The sequence below is a fragment of the Aulonocara stuartgranti genome (assembly GCF_965226115.1).
Source record: "Aulonocara stuartgranti genome assembly, chromosome: 8".
NCBI classification, from domain to species: Eukaryota; Metazoa; Chordata; class Actinopteri; order Cichliformes; family Cichlidae; genus Aulonocara; species Aulonocara stuartgranti.
Window position 1 is genome coordinate 8,755,921 of NC_138959.1, and position 27,759 is coordinate 8,783,679.

The 27,759-nt window shown below is 38.2% G+C and overlaps 1 protein-coding gene and 1 long non-coding RNA gene across 5 annotated transcripts; one reads left to right on the forward strand and one right to left on the reverse strand.

Moving 5' to 3' along the window:
* Window positions 1–1,740: 1,740 nt before the first annotated feature.
* Window positions 1,741–17,897, reverse strand: LOC309712735 (5-hydroxytryptamine receptor 3A-like). 4 transcript variants are annotated; one of them, XM_082543782.1, is made up of 13 exons: window positions 17,641–17,897; window positions 17,238–17,330; window positions 16,511–16,750; window positions 13,038–13,106; window positions 12,116–12,279; window positions 11,413–11,457; window positions 11,148–11,257; window positions 9,665–9,834; window positions 6,563–6,726; window positions 4,316–4,526; window positions 4,072–4,236; window positions 3,906–3,985; window positions 1,741–3,686 (listed from the first exon to the last, which is right to left on the reverse strand). In XM_082543782.1, the coding sequence occupies exons 3-13, from the start codon at window positions 16,545–16,547 to the stop codon at window positions 3,459–3,461; spliced, it is 1,443 nt and encodes a 480-aa protein (XP_082399908.1). In that variant the 5' UTR covers window positions 16,548–16,750; window positions 17,238–17,330; window positions 17,641–17,897; the 3' UTR covers window positions 1,741–3,458. The 4 variants fall into 4 exon arrangements, with proteins under 4 accessions (XP_082399908.1, XP_082399907.1, XP_082399909.1 ...); XM_082543781.1 differs by having other exon boundaries at window positions 16,511–16,753; XM_082543783.1 differs by lacking the exon at window positions 16,511–16,750.
* Window positions 17,898–21,904: 4,007 nt separating this feature from the next.
* LOC309712740 lies at window positions 21,905–25,535 on the forward strand. The gene is made up of 4 exons (XR_014278377.1): window positions 21,905–21,955; window positions 24,743–24,801; window positions 24,911–24,987; window positions 25,281–25,535. It is a non-coding gene; the product is annotated as an uncharacterized lncRNA (long non-coding RNA).
* Window positions 25,536–27,759: the final 2,224 nt, after the last annotated feature.

Genomic DNA, 27,759 nt, shown 5'->3' on the forward strand with positions numbered 1-27,759 from the left:
GCAGCTGTCATACAGTACTCAGCCCCTTGCATGCTGCTGGAAGCAAAAGTGACTCCTGTGGCAAGCAGTGCAGTGTTGTTTCAACATTAAAATACGAAGCAGTTATAATAAAAATGACCTGGCAGATAGACATATTACCTTTAGCTGTTTACCTTTGCAGTTATCTGATTTTTACCTAAATTAATTGCCTATAAGTTTTTTTTATTCAGGTAGAAGCTGGTGGTTTAATAATAACAAGATAATTCCATTGTGAGAGCTAGTATGAAAATTTTATGAGCGCAGCTTGTCTGTAAAATGAATAGACTTTTCTAGACAGGCTGGTTTTATTTCCTTTTGTTTAATCTCTCTTGCCTCTTTCTTAGGTGGAGAGATGGACTGGCTCTTTCCCATCCTTCAACTGGCCGTCACACCTACAATCCATGAATTCATCACCTTGATGTATTTAAGGATTTAAATACTAGCCTGCCTACAATCCTGAATTGAATAAGAAGAAAATGGATAAACAAATTAACTTAAATTATAGCAACTTTTGTTAGCAACTTGTTTTCATTATGAAGGTTAAATTGGAAATATGTGTGATCACAACTTGGTAGGGTGTGAACAAATGTGGCTAATGGCAGAATTGGGGGTTCAGGTATAATTTCTTTGTCATGGTGATGAATAACCACTTGTGCTGTGTCTACGTCAGCATCATGTGACGAGGCTCTAAGCAGGTAAATCTGAATGAATTCTAATTCTAACTCATATTCCATCTGTAAGATAAACAATGTCATGATATATGAAGATGTGATTAAGAAACCATGAAAAACACATGCAAACAGAACATATTATGGGCTCACCACTGCTGGATAGTATTAAATTCCGTTCTTTTGAATTCTTTTGGCGACAGGGGTACGTCTTCGTCTCTGCGAAGACGTTCCCCAGTTCTGAAAGCCTTGCCAGGCAAACTACATATCTATAGTTCTGCTATACGTCACACACACAGTTTTTATTTCGTAACAATAGACTTGGTGGGCAGGTTGCACCTCTAAATGTGGACCTCTATCCTTAGCATCCTCTTGTCACACCAAGCCTCTTCATGTCCTACTACAATACATCCATGAACACAGTATGTAAAAGCTGTCACATTTGAAAATGTTTGCCTTTTATCATAAAACCATACATTCATTAAAGATTTGGAAAACTGTCCTGTATTTTTTTCTGTCTGAGATGCATCTCCTGCATCTCCTCTGCCCTCCAACCCACAGCATTAGAGACGGTGCATTTCTAGTTTAGTTTTTTCCGCATCACATTCTGTAAATAAACTTGTGTTAACCTTTTCCCAGTGTCCTATGAGTGAGTCCATCATTCTATTAGTACATGATAGAACAATCAGGCTACCATAGACTCAGCGGACACTCACTCACTCCATGATACTGTCACTTTCCAAGGAGAGCAGCCGGGAGAACATGAACGTTTTCTTCATCACCTCGGTTCAAACCAGGATGTACTGCTACGAAAGGTAGTTAAGTTTGGAGGAATTATGCAATTTGTGTGTTTAAAAACTTGCCTTTACCTGCAGCACCTCATTTCATGGAAATTTACACTCTAATTACTCTAAATCTGTTGGTTGTGCCACACACACACAAAAATATACAATGAAAGGAGCAGCAAGATGTTTCTAACGTTTACTGCAATGTTCTAGTAGGATGCACATGTAAATGAAGGATATACAGCACACACAAGTACATTTACTTCATATTGCCACGTATTTATGTTTAATTGTTTATTAAAAGCCTAAACTTCCAGTACAGTATACTTTAAACATATTCATTATGTATGTAAAAGAACATCAACAGTGTGTATATTTCTTATCAAGTGAATATTATCATACCCTTTTATTATATCCTTAAGATGAGTATATTAAACATACTACTGGAAACAGACACATAATTAAGGACTATGGGATACATGTATACAAGTACATAAAACATGCAAAGACACTGCTCAAGGAAAGTTTGGCCAAAGCCAGTATGAAAACACCTATGATTCATTTTGAACAGAACCTTTTTATATGACTGATGTGTAATTGTTACGTATACGTATGTTTTGTTTGTTATTGTTACATATTTATTACAATATTGTTAGAAGAAAATTAGCCTTTTCTCTTACAATTGTAAAAGAAAAGGCTAATTTTCTTCTAATAATATTGTAATAAATATGTAACAATAACAATCTGCTATATTTTCACTTTGAACATTATGTCCTGTGTTCTCTATTGAGAAAGCACTAGCATATTAGAACATGTTATACTCAGTCTTTTATTCAGATAGGCTGAAACTAGTGATTTAGAACTTTTTAGAATTGTTTAACTTTTAAAACCAGCTTATGTACAAAAGAGAACTGGAGACATTGGAAAAAACAAAACAAAAAGTGGGGACGTCTTTTTCATCCAGAATTCCAAGAAAAAAAGTCAGCATTGTTTCACAATTTATGAGATAAATCATCATCAATAAGTTAAATATATTAAATGTGATAAATAAATAAATCTGAACACACTTTAATGACCACTAAATGATGTGATTTTTTCTATGTTAATTAGACAAATAAAGCTCTTTGGGTAGTATACTGATACAAAATACTCTAATAGAAATCAAAGAAAGGGTAAGGTTATAAATACACTGCAAATACAGAGAGTGGAAACAGGAAGGGAACTAAACACAATACCACAAGAATAAATAAAGTAGGAAAAATAAAACTGGAACTAGCTAATACACTCAAACTCAACAAGGGCAAACTGTACAAGGAAGCATCAGGTCAGGAGCTACACTTAAATAATAAACTATGAATATACAACTAATGCTCCATCTTATAAATCGTGAAACAATGCGTACTTTTTTCTCTGAATTCTAGAATCACTGTGGCGATGGTTTTTTGTTTTTTTTTTAACAATTTTTGTGCTGGTTTTCATCTTTGCTTGTACTGTCAGCTTTGTGTTCATACCTAAATACTAAGAGAAAGATCATATGTGCGTCCTTGTCGCGATAGGGATTTGTGTTGCTGTGGTGGACTGTAGACTCAGTTTATACTTTTAAATGGTTATTATGAACGTTTGTTTCAGGTTATTTTACAGAATAAGGTGAAAATAATGTTAATGCCAGTATAATTAATTATTTTCTAATTGGAGTAATTTATTGCATTACTTTTAAGAATAATTGGAGTAATTTATTGCATTACTTTTAAGAAAAGTGTTCTGGGTAATATGTGTAATACATTACTTTTTTGACTATGACCTGACACTGATCACAACACTCCTAACACTCGAGATCAGAGTACAATTTCAGAAATTTTTTCTGGTTTCTAAAATGTTTTTGTTTCGGACAAATAGAAATTAACTGCAAATATATAACACAGAGTAAGAAATACGTTTGTGTGTTTTCTTTTTTGCTTTAGTTCTTTTAGGTTTTTTAACTTTAGCCCTACTTACCCTCAGCACTGTTCCACAATGAAACCATATATGCTAAGAACACAGTGACTGCAGTCAAATAAAAAATTAGGAAAATCTTGTTGACTTTTTTAGCCATTCTGGTCCAGTATCCAGACTTCCTGTTGCTGCTGAGCAAAGTCATTGTTTTCCTTGTCTCCTGCAGCTCATCTGAGACTTTTTCCAGAGCAAAGGACACCTCTGTCAGTATACTGCTGCTGCCCTGAAAGAGTGGTTTTGTAGAAAGGCAATCAACAAGATGTTAGGCCAATAAGGTTCATGATAGCTTTAACATTTGACACACTGGTTTGTTTCTACATTGATTTAATAAAAGAATGTTTGCTTCCGATATACAGTTTAAGATACAGGATAATCTCTGCAATGCAAACATCCCTTCCTGGAGTTTCTGAAAAGAGAAAAAAAATGTGCATTTTTTCCCAACCTTTCGGGACAGAGACACAGATGGTGTTTCATGAGAAGATACCTCATCAACAGAGGCGTGGTGACTGAGTCTCCTAATCTCTGGAAAAACATTAGGCATAAAGATTAATGCAACACAACTAAAACTGCATGCAGATTTGTGGAATGTTTGCTATGATTAAGCTCACCTCTAAAACAGCTGTAGAAGTTGTGGCCGCCCTGGTTGTTCCCAGAGTTCTCCCCCAGGCTTCGGTCTCCATCCGTCTCATCTTCCTTTTCAATCAGATGCTTGACCAAAATTGCCTCCAGGAGGCTGAGCAGCATCAGAGCAAAAATTCCAATGCAGTAGACAGCTGAGGAGGGCAGACAGTATTATTAAATTTGTGGACAAATAAGTATTGACTATATGTGCAGTCAAACACGCTTCCTTACCTATAAGTGGAATACTGTCTGAAGAGCTCGGCAGAATCTCATTGAGAAGAAGCTGCATCACTGTGACAGCAAGCAAGACAGTGACCTTGAAGCCGAGTTTCTCACCCCCAGTGTCTGAGATGAGGAAGGAGGATAAGTCCAGAAGCAAGAAGAAGAGCACTGGCAGGATGAAATTGGCAACGTAGAGGACAGACCTCCTCTTCATGGTAATCTGTGAATTTGTTTCCCCAGGTGGTTAGGCACAATAGACAGATTTACACTCAAAGAAGTATTATGTGAATTTGTATTCAAATAGTAAAGAGAAAGGAGTTAAGTGAGAAGTTTTGGGTGGTGTAAATGTGCCAAACCATGCAGCGTTATTAATGTTGTTTTGGGTGTCTGTAACACCACCACAGGATGTACAGTTGTGTTCAAAATAATAGCAGTCCAACATGACGAATCAGATCAGTGTTTTTGATAGGAATCATTTTATTACATGGCAAATAATTTACCAGTAGGTGAGTAGAGTCAGAGAAACCAACAGACTCAACATTCACAATATGAATGCACCTGAGTCTGTGCAATTGAATAATTAAGTGAAAGGGCCGTGTTCACAATAATAGCAGTGTGGAGTCCAACCAGTGAGGTCATTCATTATGTGAAGAAACAGATGTCATTCATGTGGCCCTTATTTAAGGATGAAGCCAGCACATGTTGCACATGCAATATTCTCTGAAAACCTTAGAAAGATGGGTTGTGCCAGACATTGTTCAGAAGAACAGCATGCTTTAATCAAAATGTTGATTGGAGAGCGGAAAACATAAAGAAGTGCAGAAAATGCTAGGCTGCTCAGCTAAAATGATCTCCAATGCTTTAAAATAGAAAGCCAAACCAGAGAGATGTGGAAAAAAACTTAAGGGGCTTTTTCTTTTACTATGGTGTTGAGCCTATTTATCTCATACCAGGGATCATTGATTAGTTTGCTTATATCAAAATACTTGAAGAGGTCATGCTACCTTATGCTGAAGACAAAATGCCCTTGAAACGGGTGTTTCAACAAGACAACAACCCCAAACACACTAGTAAGTGAGCAGCATCTTGGTTCCAGACCAACAAAATTAAGGTTATGTAGTGCCCAGCCCAATCCCCGGACCTTAATCCAAAAGAAAACTTGTGGAGTGACATTAAAAATGCAGTTTTAGAGGCAAAACCTAGAAATGTAGAGGAATTGTGGAAGGTTGTCAAATCATCCTGGGCTGGCGTACGTGTTTACAGGTGCCAGAAGTTGATCGACTCCATGTAGCACAGATGTGAACCAGTTCTCAAAAACAGTGGTTATACAACTAAATATTAGTTTAGTGATACACAGGAAGGCTAAATCTTAACATTTTTTCCACTTTGAGTAAATATTTGAGTTTGTAATGAAAAAATGCAGACAAGTAATTGAAATATTGATACTTTTTTCCTTCATGTTTTGATGAAAAATATAATGTGCAGTGTTACAAATGAAGGGAAATTAAAAAAAAAATATGGATTTCGAACTTTACTCACATTTTAACATACACTACTATGATTTTGAACACAACTGTATATAAGGCAGTGGCGTGCAGTGACATTTGACAAATTATTGCTGCACTCTACATGGACTTCTTCACCGTCATGCACTCCTTCCTGGCTGAAAAATTGCAAAAAAGTACTTCTATAGTTAAATAAATATCTGATATATTACCAAAAAATATTTGCTATTAGCTGTCAGAGACAAGTGGTGTAGGAATTCAAACCACTCCTTTAGGAAATAAACAACACTGTGAAAAATATCACTACAAATAAAACTGTTATTTAAAAACCAAGTATAAAGTATCAAAAGTAAAACCTGACTTATCTTCCATTAAAGCTGAATACAAGTCCTTTAAACCTCACATTAACAATGATAACGCGTTGATATCAATGGTTAAAATCAACGAGACCACCTGATCCTACACACTCCTAAATATATACTGCAAATTATGATAACTAAATGATACGGCTGATAAATCTGATGAATAAAAATTATTTTAATTGATGTACATCATAGCATATTGTCCACTGCAAACTTGGCAACTCAAAGATTGGCCCAGTTCAGTTGTAGGGCAAACACAGCAGCATGGTTCAGCACATCCATCACCTGCTGTGGAAAAAACTTGAGTGCTTGACCTGAAACCAGGTGGCTAGAGTAGATGGATAAAGGGAAAAGAACGAGTTTTCCTTTCTGTTTTCAGAAATACTTACAGTGTAAATGACCACAGTTTGATTGAATCCATAACCTTCAACAACTTCGTTGTTGACTGACATGTCGATGAACAGCCACTCATACTGCGTGTGCATCATCTTACGAGACAATTCTGTGACCGTTGAATTGTCAATAGAGTTGTTCCGCAAATATATTTCTTTATCTGAAATTGAATATAAAAAGAAATGTGATAAAGGACAAATAATATAAATGTGAGCAGACCAACAAGGAATAAGTGCTTTATTGTTTTACATTTTTTGTAGTGCTCTTTCTTATTCTGGGGTAGGTGGGGTGTCTAAGATTCTGTTGTTCTAACTGTTGCTTTGGTATTAGATGTTAGTGTGATGTTATTGAGAAAGATCTGAAAACTGCTGTTCACAAACACTGTCCATCTAATCTAAGAATGGGCAAGGATTTCAGTCTCTAGATGTGCAAAGCTGGTAGAGACAAACCCTAAAAGACTGGCAGCTGTAATTGCAGCAAAAGGTGGTTCTACAAAGTTTTGACTCAGGGGGCTGAATAATTACGCACACCCCACTTTGCAGTTATTCATTTGTAAAAAAATGTTTGGAATCATGTATGATTTTCGTTCCACTTCTCACGTGTGCACCACTTTGTGTTGGTCTTTCAAGTGGAATTCCAATAAAATTGATTCATGTTTGTGGCTGTAATGTGACAAAATGTGGAAAAGTTCAAAGGGGCCGAATACCTTTGCAAGCCACTGTAATACATGTTTTTTTTTGGGTTTTCCACCAGCGCGGAATTACCAACAATAGAGAGGGCATAGCCTAACATATGAAACAGGAAAAGACCGTCATGTAATCCCTTTATTTCAACAAAGTAACTGTATTCTGAATACTACCCTTTTAAACGGTAACTGTAACGGAATACAGTTAATCATATTTTGTACTTTAAATACGTAACACTGGTACATGTATTCTGTTACTCCCCAACACTACGCCCCTTCCCTTAGGTCCACCAATCAGCAGCTCCTTAAGGTAACAAAAAATAAGTATAAATTTAGAGGTGACCATGGCTTTGCTGTAGCTGCTCCAAAGTTGTGGAATGAAATGCCCTTGCACGTTAGGCAGGCCTCTTCTGTTTCTGAGTTTAAAACTCTTTTTAAAACATAGTTATTTGCTGAAGCCTTTGGCACTCTTTAAGGGGTTTACTCAACTTGTTTTATCAACTTGTTTTAACATGTTTTATTTTATTTTGTTTATGCTATTTGTATATGTACAGCACTTTGTGAACCCTGGCTTTATATTAAAGTGATTTATAAATAAAGCTGGTATGCTATGGTATGATTGGGGCTGAATGCCAGTTTTGGGTATGATGTGAGTTTGTTGAGCTGTTTATTGTTGGGTTGATAACTGTGTTTAAGTTTCCACCTATGATTATGGCAGATGTGGAGAAATCCTGTAATGATGTGAAGAAGTTATGATAGAATGTGTGGTCGGTCATCTGTGTTTGAGCCATAAATGCTTGTGATTGTTATGTTGGAGTTAATTGTTTCAGGGAAAATGTCTCACTTTTGAAGCAGATGCAACCTAACGAATCCAGACAGATGCACTCATTGATGATTACTTGTCCACTGTCTCGCAGTTCCACCTCAGACTAGTGATGGGATTTCCAGCTCTGTTTAGAGAACTCTTCGGCTCGGCTCACTAAAAAGAGCCGGCTCTTTCGGCTCCGAACCAGCTCTTCAGGTTTTTTTGTTGCTTTAATTAATTTATTATTAACAATAATATAAAATTATGCACAAAAGGAATTACTAATGCAAAATAAAAAATAAAAAAAACCCCAAAAAACCCCCTGGTTTTATTTATATATGTTTATATATAAATATTTGCGGTGGCCCCTAGAGACAAAACACGTCTCTAGGGGCCACCGTAAATATACTAAATTTCTTTTAGCAATTATTGTTTATTCAATGTCACAATTCCAACCCTTCTCCTTTACCCGGGCTTGGACCGGCAAAAGTGACCCGAAATAGGCACTCTGGTGGAGTTACTTTGTGTGTGTGTGTGTGTGTGTGTGTGTGTGTGTGTGTGTGTGTGTTCATAAGTAGTTTTAAACCTTGTGATCCACAAAACAGCATAAGAGTAAAAGAAGAACTGACTGCGTTACAGCACCCGCTGCTTGTTGAGAGTAAAAGCGATACGCGCTTTCACGTCTTTTATTAGCGACTTTTTTTTAGAAAAAAGTCGCTAAGGGGTCTGAAAACTCGCTAAATATAGCGACAAAGTCGCTAAGTTGGCAACACTGCGTTGTTGTCCCTGGCTCCCTTTCTCTCTCCCTCCCGCTCTGTTCCTGTGCTACTGCGAGTGTAACTACCGCCCCTCCCCCCCTCTTCCCAGCGCAAGCACAAGGCTCACATGCTGAGTGAAGCGGAAAAAAAGTGTGTGAGAGAGGGTGAGAGAAGGGGAAAAAAAACAAACCAAAAAACACGGCTTGCGATAAGGAGCCGGCTCTAAGAGCCATTTCGTTCGCGACCGACACATCACTACCTCAGACACTTAACCTGACTTTAAAGTTCTTATCCAAACTCAGTAAAAAACTGCAGATCAGCTAATTCAACTACAAGAAAAACAGTAATATCACTAAAGTTAAAAGTTAAAATGTTATAAAAACATGCTCATTCTGTTTAGTTGTTGTGTGGAATATTGATTAAATCCCAGCATTTGTATAATGCCTATTTCAAATTTTATTGCTTACTTGCAACATCCAATCTTTCTAATGGGAGTTTTTAACAAGATAAAACTAATATTAAACAGAACTGGATCCAGCTTACGTGTACGGCTCTCTATAGCAGCTCCAGGGTTTCATGTGACTCTTTGGAAATTCCCAATTCCTTTTCACACAGTTGTCCAATTCTAACATCATCAAAATAAGATGTTGGCCCAAAATATGTGCAAATTTGGATGAAAATTAGTTTTTTGGCATTGGATAACCTTCCTGAAATTATGCATGACATCATCAAAGCAGAAACAGAAAATTAGAGCCCCTCCTTTTGGCCGGGCAGTATATGTTAAAATATCTAATGTTGTGCTTTTAAGACCATACAAAGGACATGTAAACAGAAACTGTTATGGACTCACCATCGTGAAAGATAGACTTGAAGGAGAGGTTGCAGCTCTGGGTGTCAAAAGGAAATTTGTAAACATGCATCTTGCAGGTGCTTAGCACCACCTGGTCATTCCTGAACTCAACCCGACCATTGTGATATATGCTGAGATATGGACTCGGAGACGCTTTGTCTTTTTCTGTCCTGTATAAAAGAATATGTTTGTAATGAAAACAATGTATTATCATACTATGGAAAACAGTTTGCATCATGCTATAAATGACTATTTATTATGTCTGCAGCTATATCTTATTTTATCTTAGTAAAACCTGCTAGTACTAGAGGTGAAGAGATACCATTGACTAGGCCAGTGGTTCCCAAACTTAGTTTTTGCTAGGCCCTTCTTTATTTTACAAGAAAATCCCCCCCTTTCTGACACAAACACATCCTCCAACCAGTCTTTGGATCTATTGCAGTAGAGACAGATGTGTTATATTTTGTCATTGCTTTTGTATGCTGAATAGTCTTTCATTATATGATCCAATATGATTTAAAATCCAATTGTAATAGATTTTGTTGAAATAAATAAATAAATATATATATATATTTTTTTTTTTAATTTATTTATTTATAAGTTCAAAAGAGGGGTGGGTTCGGGGTGTGGTGTCAGAGGAGGCTGATGCACACAGCTATTCTCCATCACCTGGTCATACCTTTCCCATTTCGAAAGGATGCCGGGACCCGACAGGAGAGCTGCCTGTGTTTGTGCTGAGCTGGAAGCAGCAACTGGAAAGCTCTGTTGTTGAGCTTTGCTGAAGGCCACATGAAGTATGGAGGTCTGTAGCAATTTAATGTGCATAAAAGGTTGTGACATCTGCGCACTACGTGCCTCAGCATCTGCTTACCTCCCCTCCCTATGTGATTTTAGTTACAGTCGTTCCTACTTTGTTATAATACAGTTGACTGGGGATTAATTAGTTGCAAGCAAGTTTCATTTGGACTTGTTGAACAAGTGGCATCCTATTATGGTACCATGGTGAAATTCACCGAGTTCATCAGAGCAGATTAGAAACAGTCTGCTTGTTTAGTTGCTTCATTTATTTATTTATTTTTACACACATGGCAATGGAAGTTATTGGATCAACTGAGTTCAGTGATTTGGATGATATTAATACTTTTGGCAATATAGTGTGTGAACTGCCTATTAAACCAATCCAACTTGTGAAAGGTGCTTCAAAACAGCTTGAGATGAATTACCTATAAATTCAACAGACAGCTGATAATTGCTCACATCCTCTGACTCTGTTTGAATAAAGTTATTTTAAGTAAAAATGGTTATTTCTAACCATGTCTTTGCTATTTTTCCTTCTTCAATTTGTAAATTATTTCATGAATTACAATAAGGAAAACATTTTCTGTCACCCTATGGTTTTTACAGTAGCATATATTTATAAATATGATTATAAAATGACTATATGTGAGTGAGTTTATGGGCATATTGCATATGTCAAACTTACATCTCTTCAATAGTTATATCTGGTATCCACAGATATGAAGTAGGAATTGTTATATATTCAATTCCACAGAAATCATCTCGTTTCCATTTAATGTACTCATTGAGCCAAGCCTACACTCAAGGGTACAAAAAGGCAAAGAGATGAGATGATGAAAAACAAATAAAATAATTGAAGAAAAAAAAAATAGTATAGTAATAGTAGTATAGAATTTTAACAATACAGAGAAAACCATATATACCTATGATATATTTAAGAGAAAACTCACCAAATCAACCCAAATGTAAGTAATTAAGGTCTGGTCAATTTCTCTCTGTAAATAAAGAATTTGAACATAGTGTTTATTGAGGCAGACACATGTCAAGCTCAACAGGCAGGTTAGCTAATGTTAACTCATATCAGCTAATGCCTCAGCAGTTATCCTTTGCTGGTAAATAGACAGTTTCTGCTAAAGTCCAAGCTGCCTCCAAGCCAACTCCTCATGCAGCAATATAATTATTGTTACTACTACTACTACTACTACTACTACTAATAATAATAATAATAATAATATAAAGACATGAACCAAAGACAGTTAACTACATATATCATGTCTGATTGGAAGTGATGGACAGTAGTGCTTAAAATTTTTTCAAGATTTCTTCAGCAGAAGTAATCCAGTGATACCTGTCATGTATTAGCATGGAGTCATAACTCAACCTATATCTCTGTACTGTGTGTCAAATAAATGTCTCAGAAAAAACTAAAACAAAAAAAATACCTAAATAAAAATGAAACAGCACTGATGTAAGAAACTGTAAGTTACAAACAGAAAAACGGGTCGTGGCAAGAAACACAAGCCAGAGTAAGTAATAATAACAATAATAATGAGTTGTTCTTTTGTGGATGAGTGCTGTGACATTATGTTTCATGAGCAAGAAAACTAATTAATTAATTGTCATTAATAATAAAAGAATACCCAAACAAATTACCATATCTAAGATGGCATAGAGTCTTATTGTAATAAACACTTCTGTATAATTTTTGTTGTTTATAATGGGCCGGCTCATAGTGTATTTAAGTTCGTCTTTTTTCAGATTCAGGTGATTGACAATATCCTGAAAATTACAGACTTTCTCCTCTTCATCTTCGTTATCTGAAATGATATCAAAATGCATTCTCCATTAGAGATTTATTTTAGGAAATAACAAGAAACAATGTCTGTGCTTTTCATTCCTGATTTTAAATTTAAAAAAAACAAACAAAAAACATGCTCACTGGCTGCTTACATCCATCAAAGCTAATGTACATCTGCACTAATGCAGTATTCCTGAGAAATGGCAGTAGGCACCAATTTAGAACCTTTTGATATGCACAGAACTTTTTGTTGACTAACAGGCCATGTCTGCAATGTTTATCTTATCAGTCAATATTAAAAATGGGACGTAGAATACATGTAACGTACTCTTTATAAAATTGTTTTATATTTTAGATCAATCACCTCAGGAAGGCATGATATACATTATGGCAGACCTCATAGTTAGCAGAATATGGTGTAATGTCATGTGCTTTTGTTCATCTGATGTTTTGTTTAATTAACGTTAGAACCTGGTATGGACTATATGATTTTTCTTTTTTTGTTATGTTACACCTTAAAAATAAAAGATACAGCATCTACAACATCTTTCATTTCTAAGGTTTAATGTATCAGGTTTCTTTGTCACATGTTTGTATGTTAATACCATTTGTTCCTTTGTTAAAAAAAATACACTTTATAAACTCAGGGACATAGACATGACAATGGAAAAACAGTAAATGTGTCATATACATACTGTTTTTGCATATCCATGTTTATTTAAGCCAAATTTAACTGAAATCCACCGAATAAGCTTTGAGAGAATAAATTAATAATACCTCCAGTAATTGTCCCATTGCTTTTTTGCTTATCAGCATCTGGTAGCTCTACATTGGAGACATATCCACCTGACATGAAAGAACATAAAAGAAGTTATACATATGTACAAAATTAGGTGCATAAGTGTTGGTTATAATAATAGATGAACTGAAAGAACACATGATGAGAAAAACAAACCTAAAAAAAACAAAAACAATTAAATAGATTTTCAGCTTACAATTAAAATAAATAAGTGACTCGGCCAAATGGAAAGGCTCAAACAACCAAACCAAAAATTTCAAGATTTGGAAACAGACCTGGGAATTTTAATAAACAGCAACCGCTGGACATATATAAGCAATAACATATTATAGTGTCCTGAGGAATCAGTAACAAAAGAACTCACAGAAAGACTTATACTGTACTTGAGATGTCACTTCAACCCTTACACAGCCACAAGCTGATGCCATCCAGACCTCTTGCAACACCTGTTTCCGTTCTCATTTCTGCTCTCTACTTCCTATATTTCTCTCCACAGTGGCTTCCTTCTGCATGCTACACCTTGCTGTATTTAGATCAGCTTTACTTTTGGCTGGCAGATACCAACCAGAGTCCTGTTTTTCAGCCCAGCGTCCTATTTCCTTTGACCAATCCAGTTGATTAGTATTGCGTTGCTAATACAAATAAACAGTTGACTAGGTGTCCGTCTGTCTGTTTTGTGCCATAGTGTCTGCAAACTGTTTCATCCGGAAAGATTTAGTTGTGTTTTACTCAATATTCTTCAACCAGATAGATAAACTAGATCAAATCTATATTACAACTGTTAAATATTTTGACTGGTTCAGTTAGTAAAATATAAGATCTCATACCAGTTTAAACAACTGAAGTCCTTCAATTCAGATTTCCAAAAGAGTAAATACATAAAATCTTGTCTGAATTCTGTTAATGAAGGCAAAATTAAAAAAAACAAACATTGGTGTAAAACAAAACAAAACAAAAATGCATTTAATTGCACTTTACATGCTATGGAAGCCCGTTTCCACCACTAAATAAAAAAAAAAAAAAAAAAATCCTTAACTCAATTTTGTATTAACACTGCAAATCAGTAATCTACGTGAATTGCGTCATTTCCTTTTTACCCGGACGCTGAAGCCCTCAGTTACAAATGCTACAGCTAAGCTACCAGCATTACAGCCAGTCATGAATGCACAAATTGCTGAGTATTTTCAGTGTGACCTTCACAAATGATGAAATCCTTGTGTTATTAGCTGACTCACATGGTGTTACTATCAGCAAACATACTATTGAAAGCACCAATTTGTTGCTATACATTGGTAGCTCACAATCTGGCTTTGAGTGCACATTCCTCTGTGCCAGATCCTTCCGTCTAACAAGAAAATTACGTCATTCACATAGATTACTGACTGGCAGAGCTAACTTGAAATTTTGAGTTAACTCAAAATTTTGAGAAAAGTAACTTGAAATAACTACACCAGGAGCAAGCAAGACTGGGTGTCAGATTTAAATTGTTGGATTGTCATGTATGCTTAGAAACATATACTCATATATGCTTAGAGATATATAATCGATTGCATATTGATAGGATGTCTGATCCTTAGTTGTCTACAAAGACTGTGCATTCCAGAGCACTCTGGCGCGCGCGCGCACACACACACACACACACACACACACACACACCCTAGAGAGGTCGTACCTTCTCTTTCTGATTTATGGTATGGGAGGACACTTACTCTGTATCTGTTTAAGTATAAGAGCATTTTGTGTAGGTGGTCCGCTGGACTCCTAACACCAGCTTTGGTGAGTCAATCACAGGGTCATATCTTGACCCACACACGGGCACTCTTTGTTCACGTGTATGCCTGTGTAAGATGTTGTATGTTAATGAACCTGTGAATATTCATGTAACCTTAATAAAGAGCAGTGCTGCGGGGGAGCTGACTGAGAGTGACCGCGGTTTGAGCAACAGGAACAGCACTCGTCTCGTTTATCTCCCTCATGCAAGAGTTGTGCCTGGTGTCCAATGCGTTTGCCATTGTAGTAGAATTATCTTGGCTGTTCCAGCAACAGGTTTGTGCCAAACATAAACATAACACTGGGGCAACAGACAGTCACTCATGAAGGATGTTTCCACACAGTGGAATTGGATATGGTTTCTCGTCTACTAAAGCAGCAAGAGGCTGTTTTTGCTGCTTTAGTCAAACAAAAGCCAGTCATAACTTCATCACAGCTGGTAAAACGCAAAAAGCTGATGACTTTCATGTAACCATTCAGGTTACATGAACTTACTGTTACTTTTTCTTCAAAAAGCTCTATAGGTGGCAGTTATTGTGTAGATTAATAATCACTTTCTTGAACTGTCTACTACAGGTTAGTGACTGAACTTCTTGGAGGTGAGACATGTGTCTCATGTGGAGTGTTTTTACCTGCTTTCTGCCACCTGCATGACACCATGGAGGTCTCTGATGATGACTCACACTACATGGTGAAATTTAAGACTGCCTTCCCTATCCCAATGTTAGCTACACCCAACCATCAGTGGCTCAAGAGCCACTGTACTTGACCCACGTTTTAAGGATTTAAAGTGTATTGCAAGGGGAGCGCGAGAAGAGATTTGGACCAGCCTTGAGGCCCTGCTGCAGGAACTTTTTAAAGATGCCACCACAAAGGAGCCAGCAAAGACAAAGAGCCTCCTCTCTTCATTGTCTCCAGACTCTGATTTAGATGAGGAAGCCCTGTGTAACAGGACCCTGAGTTTGTACAGAGCAGAATCAACTATCAGCGAGACAGACTGCCCACCGCAGTGGTAGTCCAGTCGAGCAGAGACCCACCCACAGGTGTCTGTCCTGGCCCGCAAGCGTTTGATTAGTCCTGCTATTTATGTCCCATGCAAGAGACTGTTCTCACTTGCAGGTCACACAGTAACAAAAAGGAGAGCTGCCCTGAGCTCTGAAAATGTGAACATGCTAGTTTGCCTAAGTAACTGGCTGAGAGAGATGGACAGTAAACAAGCAAGGGGGTATTTTGAGTCCAATGGGTTTGTTATGTTTTGTACTAAATTCTTCCATGATCACACTGTTTTAGCCTAGCCTTATTATTATTATTATTATTTAAAGACAATACCATTTTGAAAATGTACTTACAGTACTTAAAATAGCATTTTATTTTTAAGTCTGCCTAGTGTGGGACAGGGATATTATTTTTTCTTTCCCTGTTTTGAATTGAAATGCAGTTTAAATGTAGAAATTAAAAGAGCTTGAGTTTAAAATATTCATGTTTATGTCTATTATTTAATTCTACTGCCCACTAAAACCCTTTTAAATGAAAAAAAAACATTTGCACTTTGCGGCAGGTTCTCTTCTGTGATTAAATGCGATTAATCAGATTATTTTTTTGAGTCCCAACCCTAATATTTATATATTTGTATATAAATAAAATGCTGAAATAACTGAATTAAAATATAATGTTTGCTTACCCGTGATTATGAGCAGAAAGAAGAAACCAGCGATCATTGTTGCTTACAGAGATCTGTATGCACCCTTGTTCTCTATGGGTTCTTAAGATGCTTCTTGCTCCATTTAAGTCAATGCCTCACGAGGGTGGGGCAAATGTAAAAACGGATTGTCCAAAGAATCTAGCAAACAGCAGCAGAGGGTGGGCAGGGATACAAAGGTTGACACTTCACTGGGAACCAGACCGGAATACTTTCTCTCTCCTTCTTTGTCCATTTGTTGCAGCAATAAAGCAGAAGACAAGAATTCACAAGACAAAATTAGTCCCATGCAAATTATTTATTATATCTATCAGATTCACATAACTCATTACAAGAAACTTTCAGTATAATCAATGACTTCTCCAAAATCTCAAAAGCCCCTTTAACATACAAAGCAGTACGTTGTGCTCTGAAACCTATTCTTTTTCTATTGCTTGCTCCATCCTAAACCAGTTACCAAATGAACCAATCATAGTGCGACGGAAATGTAAACATGCCAGCGAGGGGTACTCAAAAAAAGTTCCCCATAAATAACACATGTTAACATCGAAAACACTGATCCACACTGAAGTCCATGAGTTTTATCTGAATATCCATGAGAGATGTCCAAGCGCTATTGTCCATAAACGGGGGAACTGGTGTGTATGATTGTGGAAATCAGTGTATTCCGAAATTACGGGACAGAGCGTCGTCTTTGATAGCTTCCTACCAGTCCAGTGGAAGCTTCAATGCAGAATGAGTCCTGCTCCTAGCCGTTCATTGGCTCGCCATCCTTTTTCATACCCAAAAAGGTTCACCTGGCCTGCATTAAATAAACAAGGCCAATAAGAAATCACAAGAATACAAAAAAATGTCAGCCAGTTAGGCTAAATACATTACGTTATTCTTGTTCCTGGGTACACAATTTATAAATAATTAAACAAACAGTATATTTAAACAATAAGGATTTAACTAAAACATTTCAACTGCTATATACATATTATATAGCGTCACAGCATTTGTTATTCAACAACTATCATCAAATAAAAAAATCAAAATCAAATTGTCTGGACCGGCAGCAGCCAATTAGCGTCAGCTGGTAGCAATACAGTCAATTAAAAGTTCAAACTCACCAATTCCGTTCTGTTCAGTGCACGACAGCACTGTGGCTCTGGCTCACAATAATCAGCGTCCAAATCGAATAAGTTAGCTGGTGTTAAAAAAAAAAATGCATTAAAACGGAAAAGCAAGTGTTTGCTAATATAAACCTGCAACAACTCTGTCACCTGGCTTGCCTCCACTCATCTGACGGGAGAAAGCCGGGACAGGCTTACTATGACCTACATGCCATCCGATTGGCTGAGCAAAGTCATGTGGTTGGAGTCATGTATTTGTGATGCGTCCAATGGCAGGAAATAAGTGCAGGAAATTACTAAATTCTAGTAAAACAGATTTTACTCTGGGTTACATACACAATAAACTGGAATAAATCAACCATAATGTCACTCTCTGAGGATGCAATCTCCAGGTCAGGACCCTGCTCTCCTTCTTCACATTGGCAACAGTAAATATTTAAGCATAAATATTCCCCCAGAGTTTAATCTCAGTTACATAACCTCTTAAAAAAAAAAGACCCTAACCCTAAAATCCTACCCTGGCCATATTATCTATTCTCAGTACTCCTAGTTACACCAACATAAAACTGGTTTAAATAAATTCATTAACTACAAAATTCTACTGGGAAAAGCAAAAAACCCCAAACTGCCATATCAGCACTACAGAACAAATCACATAGTGAATGGAGTTGAAGCACCAAACTTTTAATACTAATCAACCATATTTAATGATGAATATTAAAGGACAATTATAACAACTCACAGATACAGATAGAACTTAATCAACAGAAAAATATTTCAATTCACTAAGATGGTCTTTTTATACCCAGTGTGACTTAACTGTTGCCAAAAAGTGTTCCCCCAGTTTTTTTCTTTTGAGTACGACTTTTCCAGCCTTTTGTTGCACCTTTCCGACTTTTTAGACACGTTGCTGCCGTCATACTCAAAATTAGGTAATGCTTTTTTATAAAATTTGTATTTTTTCTGTTTAGATATTTGAAGAGTTCCATTTTCTATTGTGCATAAAAGAAGTTTTCTTTATGAAATTAAGAAATCATTGCATTCTGTTGTTCAGATTTTACATCCATCCATCCATCCATTCGCTACCGCTTATCCTTTTCAGGGTCGCGGGGGGTGCTGGTGCCAATCCCAGCTGTCATAGGGCGAGAGGCGGGGTACACCCTGGACAGGTCGCCAGTCTGTCACAGGGCTAACACACAAGGACAGACAACCATTCATACTCACATTCACTCGCACATTCACACCTAGTGGCAATTTGGATTATCCAATTAACCTATCCCCACAAACTGCATGTCTTTGGACGGTGGGAGGAAGCCGGAGTACCCGGAGGGAACCCACGCAAACACGGGGAGAACATGCAAACTCCACACTGATGTTGGAATTGAACTCAGGACCTTCTTGCTGTGCGGCAACAGTGCTAACCACCGTGCATCCCACGGTGGTTAGCATCCCAATTATCTTATAATTGGTTTTCGATACTGATGGAAAATCATCAGTATTGATGGAACAGTCCCTAAGGAACTGGCATGTACAGAACTTTAAAATGGATCAGTTCAGACATTTTCTGGCTCCACTTAGCTCACTGTGGACAACTTTCCATGAGAACAAAATAATATTTTTTTATTTTCTTTATTTTTTGCTTTTGCTTTGCTCCTACTGACCTGATTTAATAATATCCTCTGAAAGGAAAGTCTAAATGTGGCACTATGGTAAATATAAAGACATCAAAAATCACTGATCAATGGCCATGAGTACCATTCACAGAGAGTTGGGGAATAGCTGCAATCACATTATAAGATGACCATTGATCAGTGGTCTTTGATCAATGGTCATGAGAATTTGCATAATTAAGATTAAGGAACTGACCTCCCAGCCCATTGTTCCTTCAGTGGGCTGGTTTCAGCCATTATGCAAATATACTGTTTATAAGATTGGGAAAACCTGCAGTCAGCTGAGTCTGAAGATGTCAGGTTTCGTAGATCGGACTCACGCGCAGACCACTAGTATCTTCAAAAGGTGCATTTATTTACAGTGTTTCCTACAGTGAAATTCATATATACACATAATAGTGCCAAAGGAAAAAAGGGGTCGGGGTTCCAGGGTCCAGGAATGAAAGAGGCAGGAGTCCAGGAAGGGAAGGTTTCCATTCAGTCCTAACACATCTCCTCTATCTCTCTTGCTCCCGTTCAGTCGCCAGGCACGGGGAAGAACAAGTCCAGAGGCAATCTATGCACAGGCAGAAAAAAAACATTAGTCTCCTGGATCAGACATGCTCACAAACTGACTTTATAAAATACAGGACGACTGACGCTGAAGGCTCAACGATCCAGCGACGAGTAGAGCAGACTCGCCCTCTTAAGAAGGGTTCCAATCTCTCATGATCACCGACAGGTGTGCTGATCACCTCCAGGTGTGTAGGCCAGGGGCAGGAGCCCATACTGAGCTCCGCCCCGGCAGGAGAAAGAGAATGGGAGAGGGCGAGAGAGAAAGAGAGAGCAGAGGTGAGAGAGAAAGGTAAACAAAAACAAAGCACCTGACGGCTGTCAGCTGACGAGGAGCGGAGACCATGACAGAAGAAGTCACTTGGATGAGTGATGAAACATTACTCCCACTGAAAAAGCTACATCCAGATGAACAGAATCAACTTTTGGAGGCCATAGTATTCCAACATGATAACAACCCCAAACACACCTTCAAGAAGATGAGTGCCTTGCTAAATAAGGCACATACAGCAATCTACGTGACCTGTCAATCACGTAGATTGCTGTATGTTTACAGCAATACATGTCTGTAAACATATATTGCTATGAGACAGGATAAGCTGAAAAACCTAAATGCGCAGCAGAAAATACAGGAAGTAGAAGAGCTAAAGAAGAATCTGACATTTCAGCAGACATTTTTCACCAGAGCAAAATCACAAAGTGCAGCTGTTGTGAAAGCAAGTTTCATTTTAGCAGAGCAGAGAGCCAAACCTTGGAACACCTCCTGTTATCCTGCTATAGAACAGTAGTGTCACGGTCTGGCTGGCAGACCGTGGGGATATGGGGGAATGAGGACCCAAAACGCATGGTTCTGCGATGCAAACAGTGCACTTTATTTACAGTGAAGGCAGCAGATGCACAAGAAATCCCCTTTGCTCCCTAGACTCCCGTGCTCATGCTCCCAGCAGTTGTGTTTCTGCACACCCTGTGCGTGCTGCCCTTCTGGTCCCTCGTTCCACCTGCAGGACAATAACAGAAGCAGCCGTTAAACACTAAACTCGCACGCACGCACGCTCCTCCTCCTCCTCCTCCTCCTACTAATAACAACAATACTAATAACAATACTAATAACAATAATGGTCCATCCTGCTCATGGACCCCCGAGTCCTCCAGAGCCGGGTCAGGAGGTAGAGATTAGACAGGAAATGGCTAAAGTGGGCTTTGATATTGACAAAAATATAAAAGCTATTAAGTATGGACTGTTTAAGGAAAAAATGTATGATAATAAAAGTCGTCTTTTTTGGCTGATCATGTGCATTATCAACCCCCACGTTTGGAAAACAAGAGCCAAGGTGGTCATAGAACAAAAGATGATCGGCAGTGTGGCTGTTTGCAAGAACATTTTTGCAGATTTGAGAAGGAGGAAAACTCTAGAACAGAAGAATAATAGTCCTTTACCTTGGGATCTTTTAAAGATATGATTAATTTTAAAAAAGGCTTGAGTATGGTTTTGGTGTTATTAGTTGGTATTTATCTGTGTTCTTGTAAATTTACACGTGTATTGGCATGTATTTTTGAAGTAAATATTGTGTGTTGTTTTATGATATGTATTGCCATGAATTTGGAAAAAATATTGAGAGCCAAATCAGCCCAGTCATTTACCGAGTGAGAGTTTCTAAATAGCTGCATGATGAAGCTGTGCGATGTCTTGTCTCCAGACAAAATGCAGATTTTGGCAAAAGTGAGCCTGAGCAGAAATACGATTGCTGTTATTTTGTGAGATGGCCACTGATTTAAGAACACAGTTGTGTGAAAGAAGCAAAGACTTTATTGCATACTCTCTTGCTGTGGATGAAAGTACAGACATTATGGACCTTACACAGCTGGCTATCTTAATCCGTGGAGTGGACTCCAATTTGTTCGTTACAGAGGAAATATTGGACATTAAATAGACGCACGGGACAACAAAAGGAAAATACATTTTTGAAAACGTATGTCAAAGTGTAGCGACATGAAGCTGCCCTGGGACAAACTTGTTGGAGTTATAACAGATGGAGTGGCGGCAATGTGCGGTGAAAAAAGTGGACTACTTGGCAGGATGCGAGTAACTGGTGAGTTAACAGCAGATCACTGCATCATGCACAAGGAAACGCTGTGTGGTAAATTCCTAAAAATGGAGCATGTAATGAGTAACGTAACGCAAAACATAAATTTTATCCAAGCTAAAGGTTTAAATGACCGTCAATTTCACTCTTTCGTGCAGGAAATAGATTCAGAGTCCTTATCATACAGAGGTTCGTTGGCTGAGTTGGGGAAAAGTTATTTTATAGAGTTTTTGAGCTCAGCAAAGAAACCTGCCAGTTCATGGACATGGCATGTATGATGTGGGAAGGCATTTCAAGCCAAGCTGCTCCTATGGGAGTCACAAATGCACCACTTGCCTCACTTTCCCCGTTGCTAAGTAATGTTGAACCAAGTCGGCGCAACAGTGTTCCCAAATGAGCACTTTTCTGATAAACTGAGCGCACTGAGTTCGCACAGCGCTTTGGTGACTTTGGAGCAGAAAAAGACCATTTTGAACTGCTTCGCAATCCATTTACAGTTGACGTGGAAACTGCACCTGTGCAGATTCAGATGGAGCTGATTGAGCTGCAGTGTAATGGGACACTCAAGGCAAAGTACGACACTGAAGGGCCCGCACAGTTCATTCGTTCCATACCTGAAGCAATACCCCAGCTCCATCTACATGCGGCTCGAACCTTGTGTATGTTTGGTAGCACACATCTGTGTGAGAAGCTGTTTTCCGTGATGAAGATTAACACAACAGTGCACAGGAGTTGTCTCACTGATGAACACCTGCAGTCCATCCTGAGAATCTCTACAACACAAGACCTCACACCAAACTTAAACGAACTTGCTGCCAAAAAAGATGCCAAGCATCCAGCTCTGAACAAATGGCATAAGAGCAAAGAAAACTGAATATTATTATTTGTTGTTCTTTTAACTTTTGCTGAAAAGCAGAAATTTTATTTGTTTCCAGTTTTTGTTTTTGTTTTTGCATCATGTTCATATTTTGAATTCGTATCATTTCACAGGAGATACTCTTATGAAGAGCAAAACATTTTATTTATTTTTTTATAAAATGGCATAATAGCAACAAAATCTCATTGTTTTGATTTGTTGTTACTTTACCGTTTACTTAAAAGCACAATTTTCATTTATTTTTACTGGGGTTTTGGCAGCATGTTCATATTTCTAACTTGCATAAATTTGACAGGATATATTTTTATGGAGAGCAAAACATTTAAAGTCAAAGTTAAAGTTTAATTTTTCTAAGTTTATTTATTCTGGAATAATATTTTTGTCTGTTTTTATTCATATTTATGTTTAAAAAACGTTGTTTTAGTGTGTTCAATAAATGTTCATCTTGTTTGGCCTGGACTAGGGATGCACCGATACCGATATCGGGTATCGGCCTCGATACCACATTTTCTAAAGTACTCGTACTCGTTAAAAGTCCCCCGATACCGAGGACCGATACCACGGTCTGAGACCTGTCTATGTTTGAGCGGCATGTAAGGGGTTAATCATAGGCGCCAAGTGCCCGCCCCGGCTGCAGCTCAGAGCGGGGAGAAAGCGAGGCGAGACATATCAGCTGTGTGGAACTATTTCAAAGTGAACGAAGACGAGAAAACAAAGGCGGACTGCAAATTGTGCTCAGCGAAATTGTCCAGAGGAGGCTCTAAAGGTAGCGCATTTAACACAAGCAATTTAATCAAGCACCTAAAATCCCAACACAACGAGTACAAAGAGTTTACCCACGCTTATTAGCACAGAGGAGCATAGCTGATGCTATAGCAGTGGGACGGAAAATAGTTGGGCATTTTAAACATTCCGCCTTAGCCTCCTCCCGCCTCGAGGACATTCAGGCTCAACCAGCCAATAAAGAGACTGCAGCAGGACGTACAGACGCGCTGGAACAGCACGTATTACATGCTCCAGTCCCTCATTGAGCAAAAGCGAGTGCACGAACTCCCTGAGTGAGCAGCTACGACGCACTAGCCTCTGATGTCATCCCAGCTGTGACTGTGCTAGTGAGATTTCTAAACAGAGAAACAGACGAACAAATTTAAAATTCAATTTTGTTTTTTTATAATTATTTATTCTGTAATATGTTGCATATAACATGCTTTTCATTTTAAATAAATGTTCTTAATTCCAAACTAGTCCCTTGTTTGTTTGTTTTTTGTTAAATTATAGGACTAAAGCTGTTACCTGCAAATTTAAATCATGTTTTTATTAAGTACTCGGTATCGGTATCGGCGAGTACTGAAATGCAAGTACTCGTACTCGTTTCCAAAAAAGTGGTATCGGTGCATCCCTAGCCTGGACTTAAAGTGCGCCTTGAGTTTCGGCCCCCTGTGCAATAGAGTTAGACACCCTTGATTTAAGCTGGCTGAATTACTGCAGGGGATGATGGAAATTCAGTGGCTACTTAAATAAGAATTATTATTAATATTATTAGTAGTAGTAGTAGTAGTAGTAGAGGTAGTAGTAGAATTTCAAAAGTAATACATCAGATAACAAGCTCAAGCAACAAACAGACATTCATGTCTTGCATTTTTCTAAGAGGATAACAGAACTTCCTGTAACCATCCAAACAACCGTTGAAGAGCACTTATGATACATTAAAATGTAAAAGTATTTGAATTCACAGCAACCACTCAAGGCTGATGTTCATGCTGTGTGTTTGAGATATTTATGTAAAGCGACTTGAAAACAGCAGTAATTGCAGTTGATAGATGTTCATAATGTATCTGGGAAATCATTTCCTCACAATCTCGGGTAAAATCAGGATGTGGGTAAATGCTTTTACATGTTTGCATCTTTAATTTCAGCATACTGAGATTTAATAAGTGCTCCATCAGTAGAGGGAGTGAGGCCCTGTTTGGAAAAGGTGAGAATGACAGTGATTTCTTTTTGTTGTTGTCTACTGTCTGTCTATCTGTTCAGATCCTGTGTAAGTTCTCCTCACTTCTTAAATCACTTTCCATGTTTGTTCCTAGGTTTCTGTTGTGGACTTTGTTTGGATTTGCTTGGTCCCACTCGTGCTGTCCTGACAGACTTTGTTACCGGGTCAAAGGTAAGTGTTTTCCAAATTGCCTTTGTGTTCTCGACATCTTCACCTCAGTTATCTAAGTAACATCTACACTCTGCCGCTACCTGTTAGTGCTGATATTTGTTGTACCTCACAAGTATGTTTGAAAATGTGTACAATTGTGCCTTGATATTTAGCCGTTTAGTGACCATCATCAGAGCAAAGATTGTCTTGGCCAACTAAATCACTGGCATTGTTGGCAGTGACTGTCATGTTTATGAACAGCCACTCATATTGTGTCCGCATTAAATCAGGAGACCACTCTGTCGCTTCTGTAGAGTTGTCACTTGGCTGCAACTGAATGTCCTGAGCTGAAGTGGAAATGAAAGGACACCAAAGCATCACACCACAGCATAGGTCGCTCATTCTGTATCACCCCGTTCGCCCAATGTTGAGTCTGCTCTCTGCCTGCGAGACATGCTGTTCACAAGTCGTCAGTCAGCTATAAACAGTACACCCAAGCAACATCAAGCAGAGGCAAAAAGAAGCCAACACAAAATTGTAGTTCCTTCAGTGGCCACTGGAGGATAGGCCCAAATGTGAGTGATTCCTCATTTAAAAATATTTGTATTTCACAGCTGAAATAAACAAAAATTAATTTGTATATCTGATTTTCCTCTTCATACAAAATGTTTTGGAATCTTTTGCTTGCTGATTTTTTTATGCAAAACTAAACTCTATAAATATGTCGAGTATGTCAAAATAATGTTTTGTCCACAGACTCAGGACAGACTGTGGACTCAGTTGTTTTATTTTAATTATTATTATCTTTTGATTTTGGGTTTATTCTGGTTAAGACTTTCTAGTTCTTTGGTTTTGGTTACTGTGCTTCCTTGGTTTAGTGTCTAGTCATATCTGCCCATGTCTTCCCTTTGTTCTCTGTTAGTATCGTGTTTCTGAGTTCTGTCAGTGTATCTTTCCTCTTTTACTTTGAAGGTCCGTGTCTGATGTTGGCGTGTTCAGTTTGTGTCCTCCCTGTCTCGTCATGTTAAGTAGGTTCAGCCATGTCTCCGTCCTGTGTGCAGTTTCCTCGTTTCCTTGTCCGAATGTGTTTTTATAGTGTGTGTTCTCTTGTGCTCATCACTGGTCTGTCTGTATTACCTCTGCATATCGTCCCAAGTTCCACTCTGTGTTCCTCTGCAAGTAGGGTTGCCAACCGTCCCTTAAAATACGGAATCGTCCCGTATTTCAAAACAAAAGTACACGTCCCGTATTGAGCTAATAAGGGACGCACTTTGTCCCGTAATACAGTGAGAATCAAAAGTAGTCTATAAATGTTAATGGAATTAACGCTTTGTTTGAAAACATAATTCCCAGCCCCTCTCCTGCTTTGTGACCAATGAGCTGACAGCACACTTATGACAATTCGAGTATGACAATTCAGATTATCTCATTGGTCGAGGAAAGGTCGCTTACAGAGAAAATACCGGAAGACAACAGATGACCACAACAACAAGCATGGCCAACAGGGAAACAAACGCCGACACTGCGGTGCAAGTCTCGGATGACAGTACACCTAAAGCTGGGCAGACACTGTGCGATTTTCAAACTGCACGATTGACTCGCAGGGGTTAGAAGTTGGTAGGTCACGATGCAGGTTGTTGTGGTCGTGATAATTTTGTGATGCCACATCGAAAAGGCTCGGATGAGCTTTCTAAAGTTCTACAAGTTGTGCCTCCATCGCTTGTGTCCAGATCACACGCTGCACTGCCGAGCTGCTCCGTCTTTTTCACCGACGTTTACGTGTTTGCGCGTGCGCAGTGTGAGCGGCTGCGGTGACACCCTCACGAGCGATTGATGATCGGGAGCTGGTCGTGAGGTGTTAATCGCTTCTCGTTACCCCACGTATACTACACGATGCACGATGAAGGCCAAAATCGGTCTGATCACCAAATCCGTCGCACGACTCAGAAATCGTCTCAAAATGGGCCAAAAATCGCACAGTGTGAGCCCAGCATTAGAGCAGCAATGTTTGTTCGCTCAGAGAAAGAAAAATAGGCTGCAAAAGCACAGGGAGGAATGGGAAAAGGAAAACACCTGGCTGGAAAAAGTTAATATGGGCATGTGCAGTGAATATCAGCGCTATGTGGCCAGAAGTGTGATAATATAACTTATTTTGTGTAATAAACAACTGTAAGGATAGATGATTACAACAAATAGATGACTAATACATAAAAGTAATACATAGATGAATAATGATGATGAGTTAAGATACGTAATCATGGGAACAAGCGGGTTTACAAACAGGAGCAGCTGATTAGCATTAGAAAAGCTGAAATAATACCTCAACTGAAGCCAATTGTACTAAATGCACTATATGTGCACAGTTACAAGAATATTTTTCTTTCTATTGTTTTCTATTAATTTATATAATTTTAAGTTAAGCAGGACAGAGTTCTTTTAAAGAAAGATTTACTTATATTCTGAAAAGTTAAGCATGACAGGCTTCTGTTTTACTGTGTTAATGTTGTCATTTTGAGCTAAAAATAAATGGCTAAATGATCATTTGTTTCCCATGTGTTCATATCACAAAGAATATGCATCTGCTTAAATCAACTTCAAGTCAAATGGTTAAAAAAATAATTTCACACACAAAAAAAGAGCTACCACTGGGAAGCATAGCTGGACTGGCCATCGGGCATACCGGGCATTTGCCCGGTGGGCCGCTGGCGATTTTTTGTTTTTATGGGCCGATGGATTTTTTTTTTTTTTTTTTTTTTAGGAAGGGTATATATAATGAAAGGTGTTGGATTGGCC

Bases quoted from the DNA above. Each gene is read 5' to 3' on its own strand.
- LOC309712735 (XM_082543782.1), bottom strand. From the start codon at position 16,547: ATGATCGCTGGTTTCTTCTTTCTGCTCATAATCACGG. The intron at 12,280-13,037 runs GTATTATTAATT...ATATCATTTCAG, and splicing joins CAATGGGACAATTACTGGAG to ATAACGAAGATGAAGAGGAG. The intron at 9,835-11,147 runs GTAAGTTTGACA...TCTTTTATACAG, and splicing joins GATATAACTATTGAAGAGAT to GACAGAAAAAGACAAAGCGT.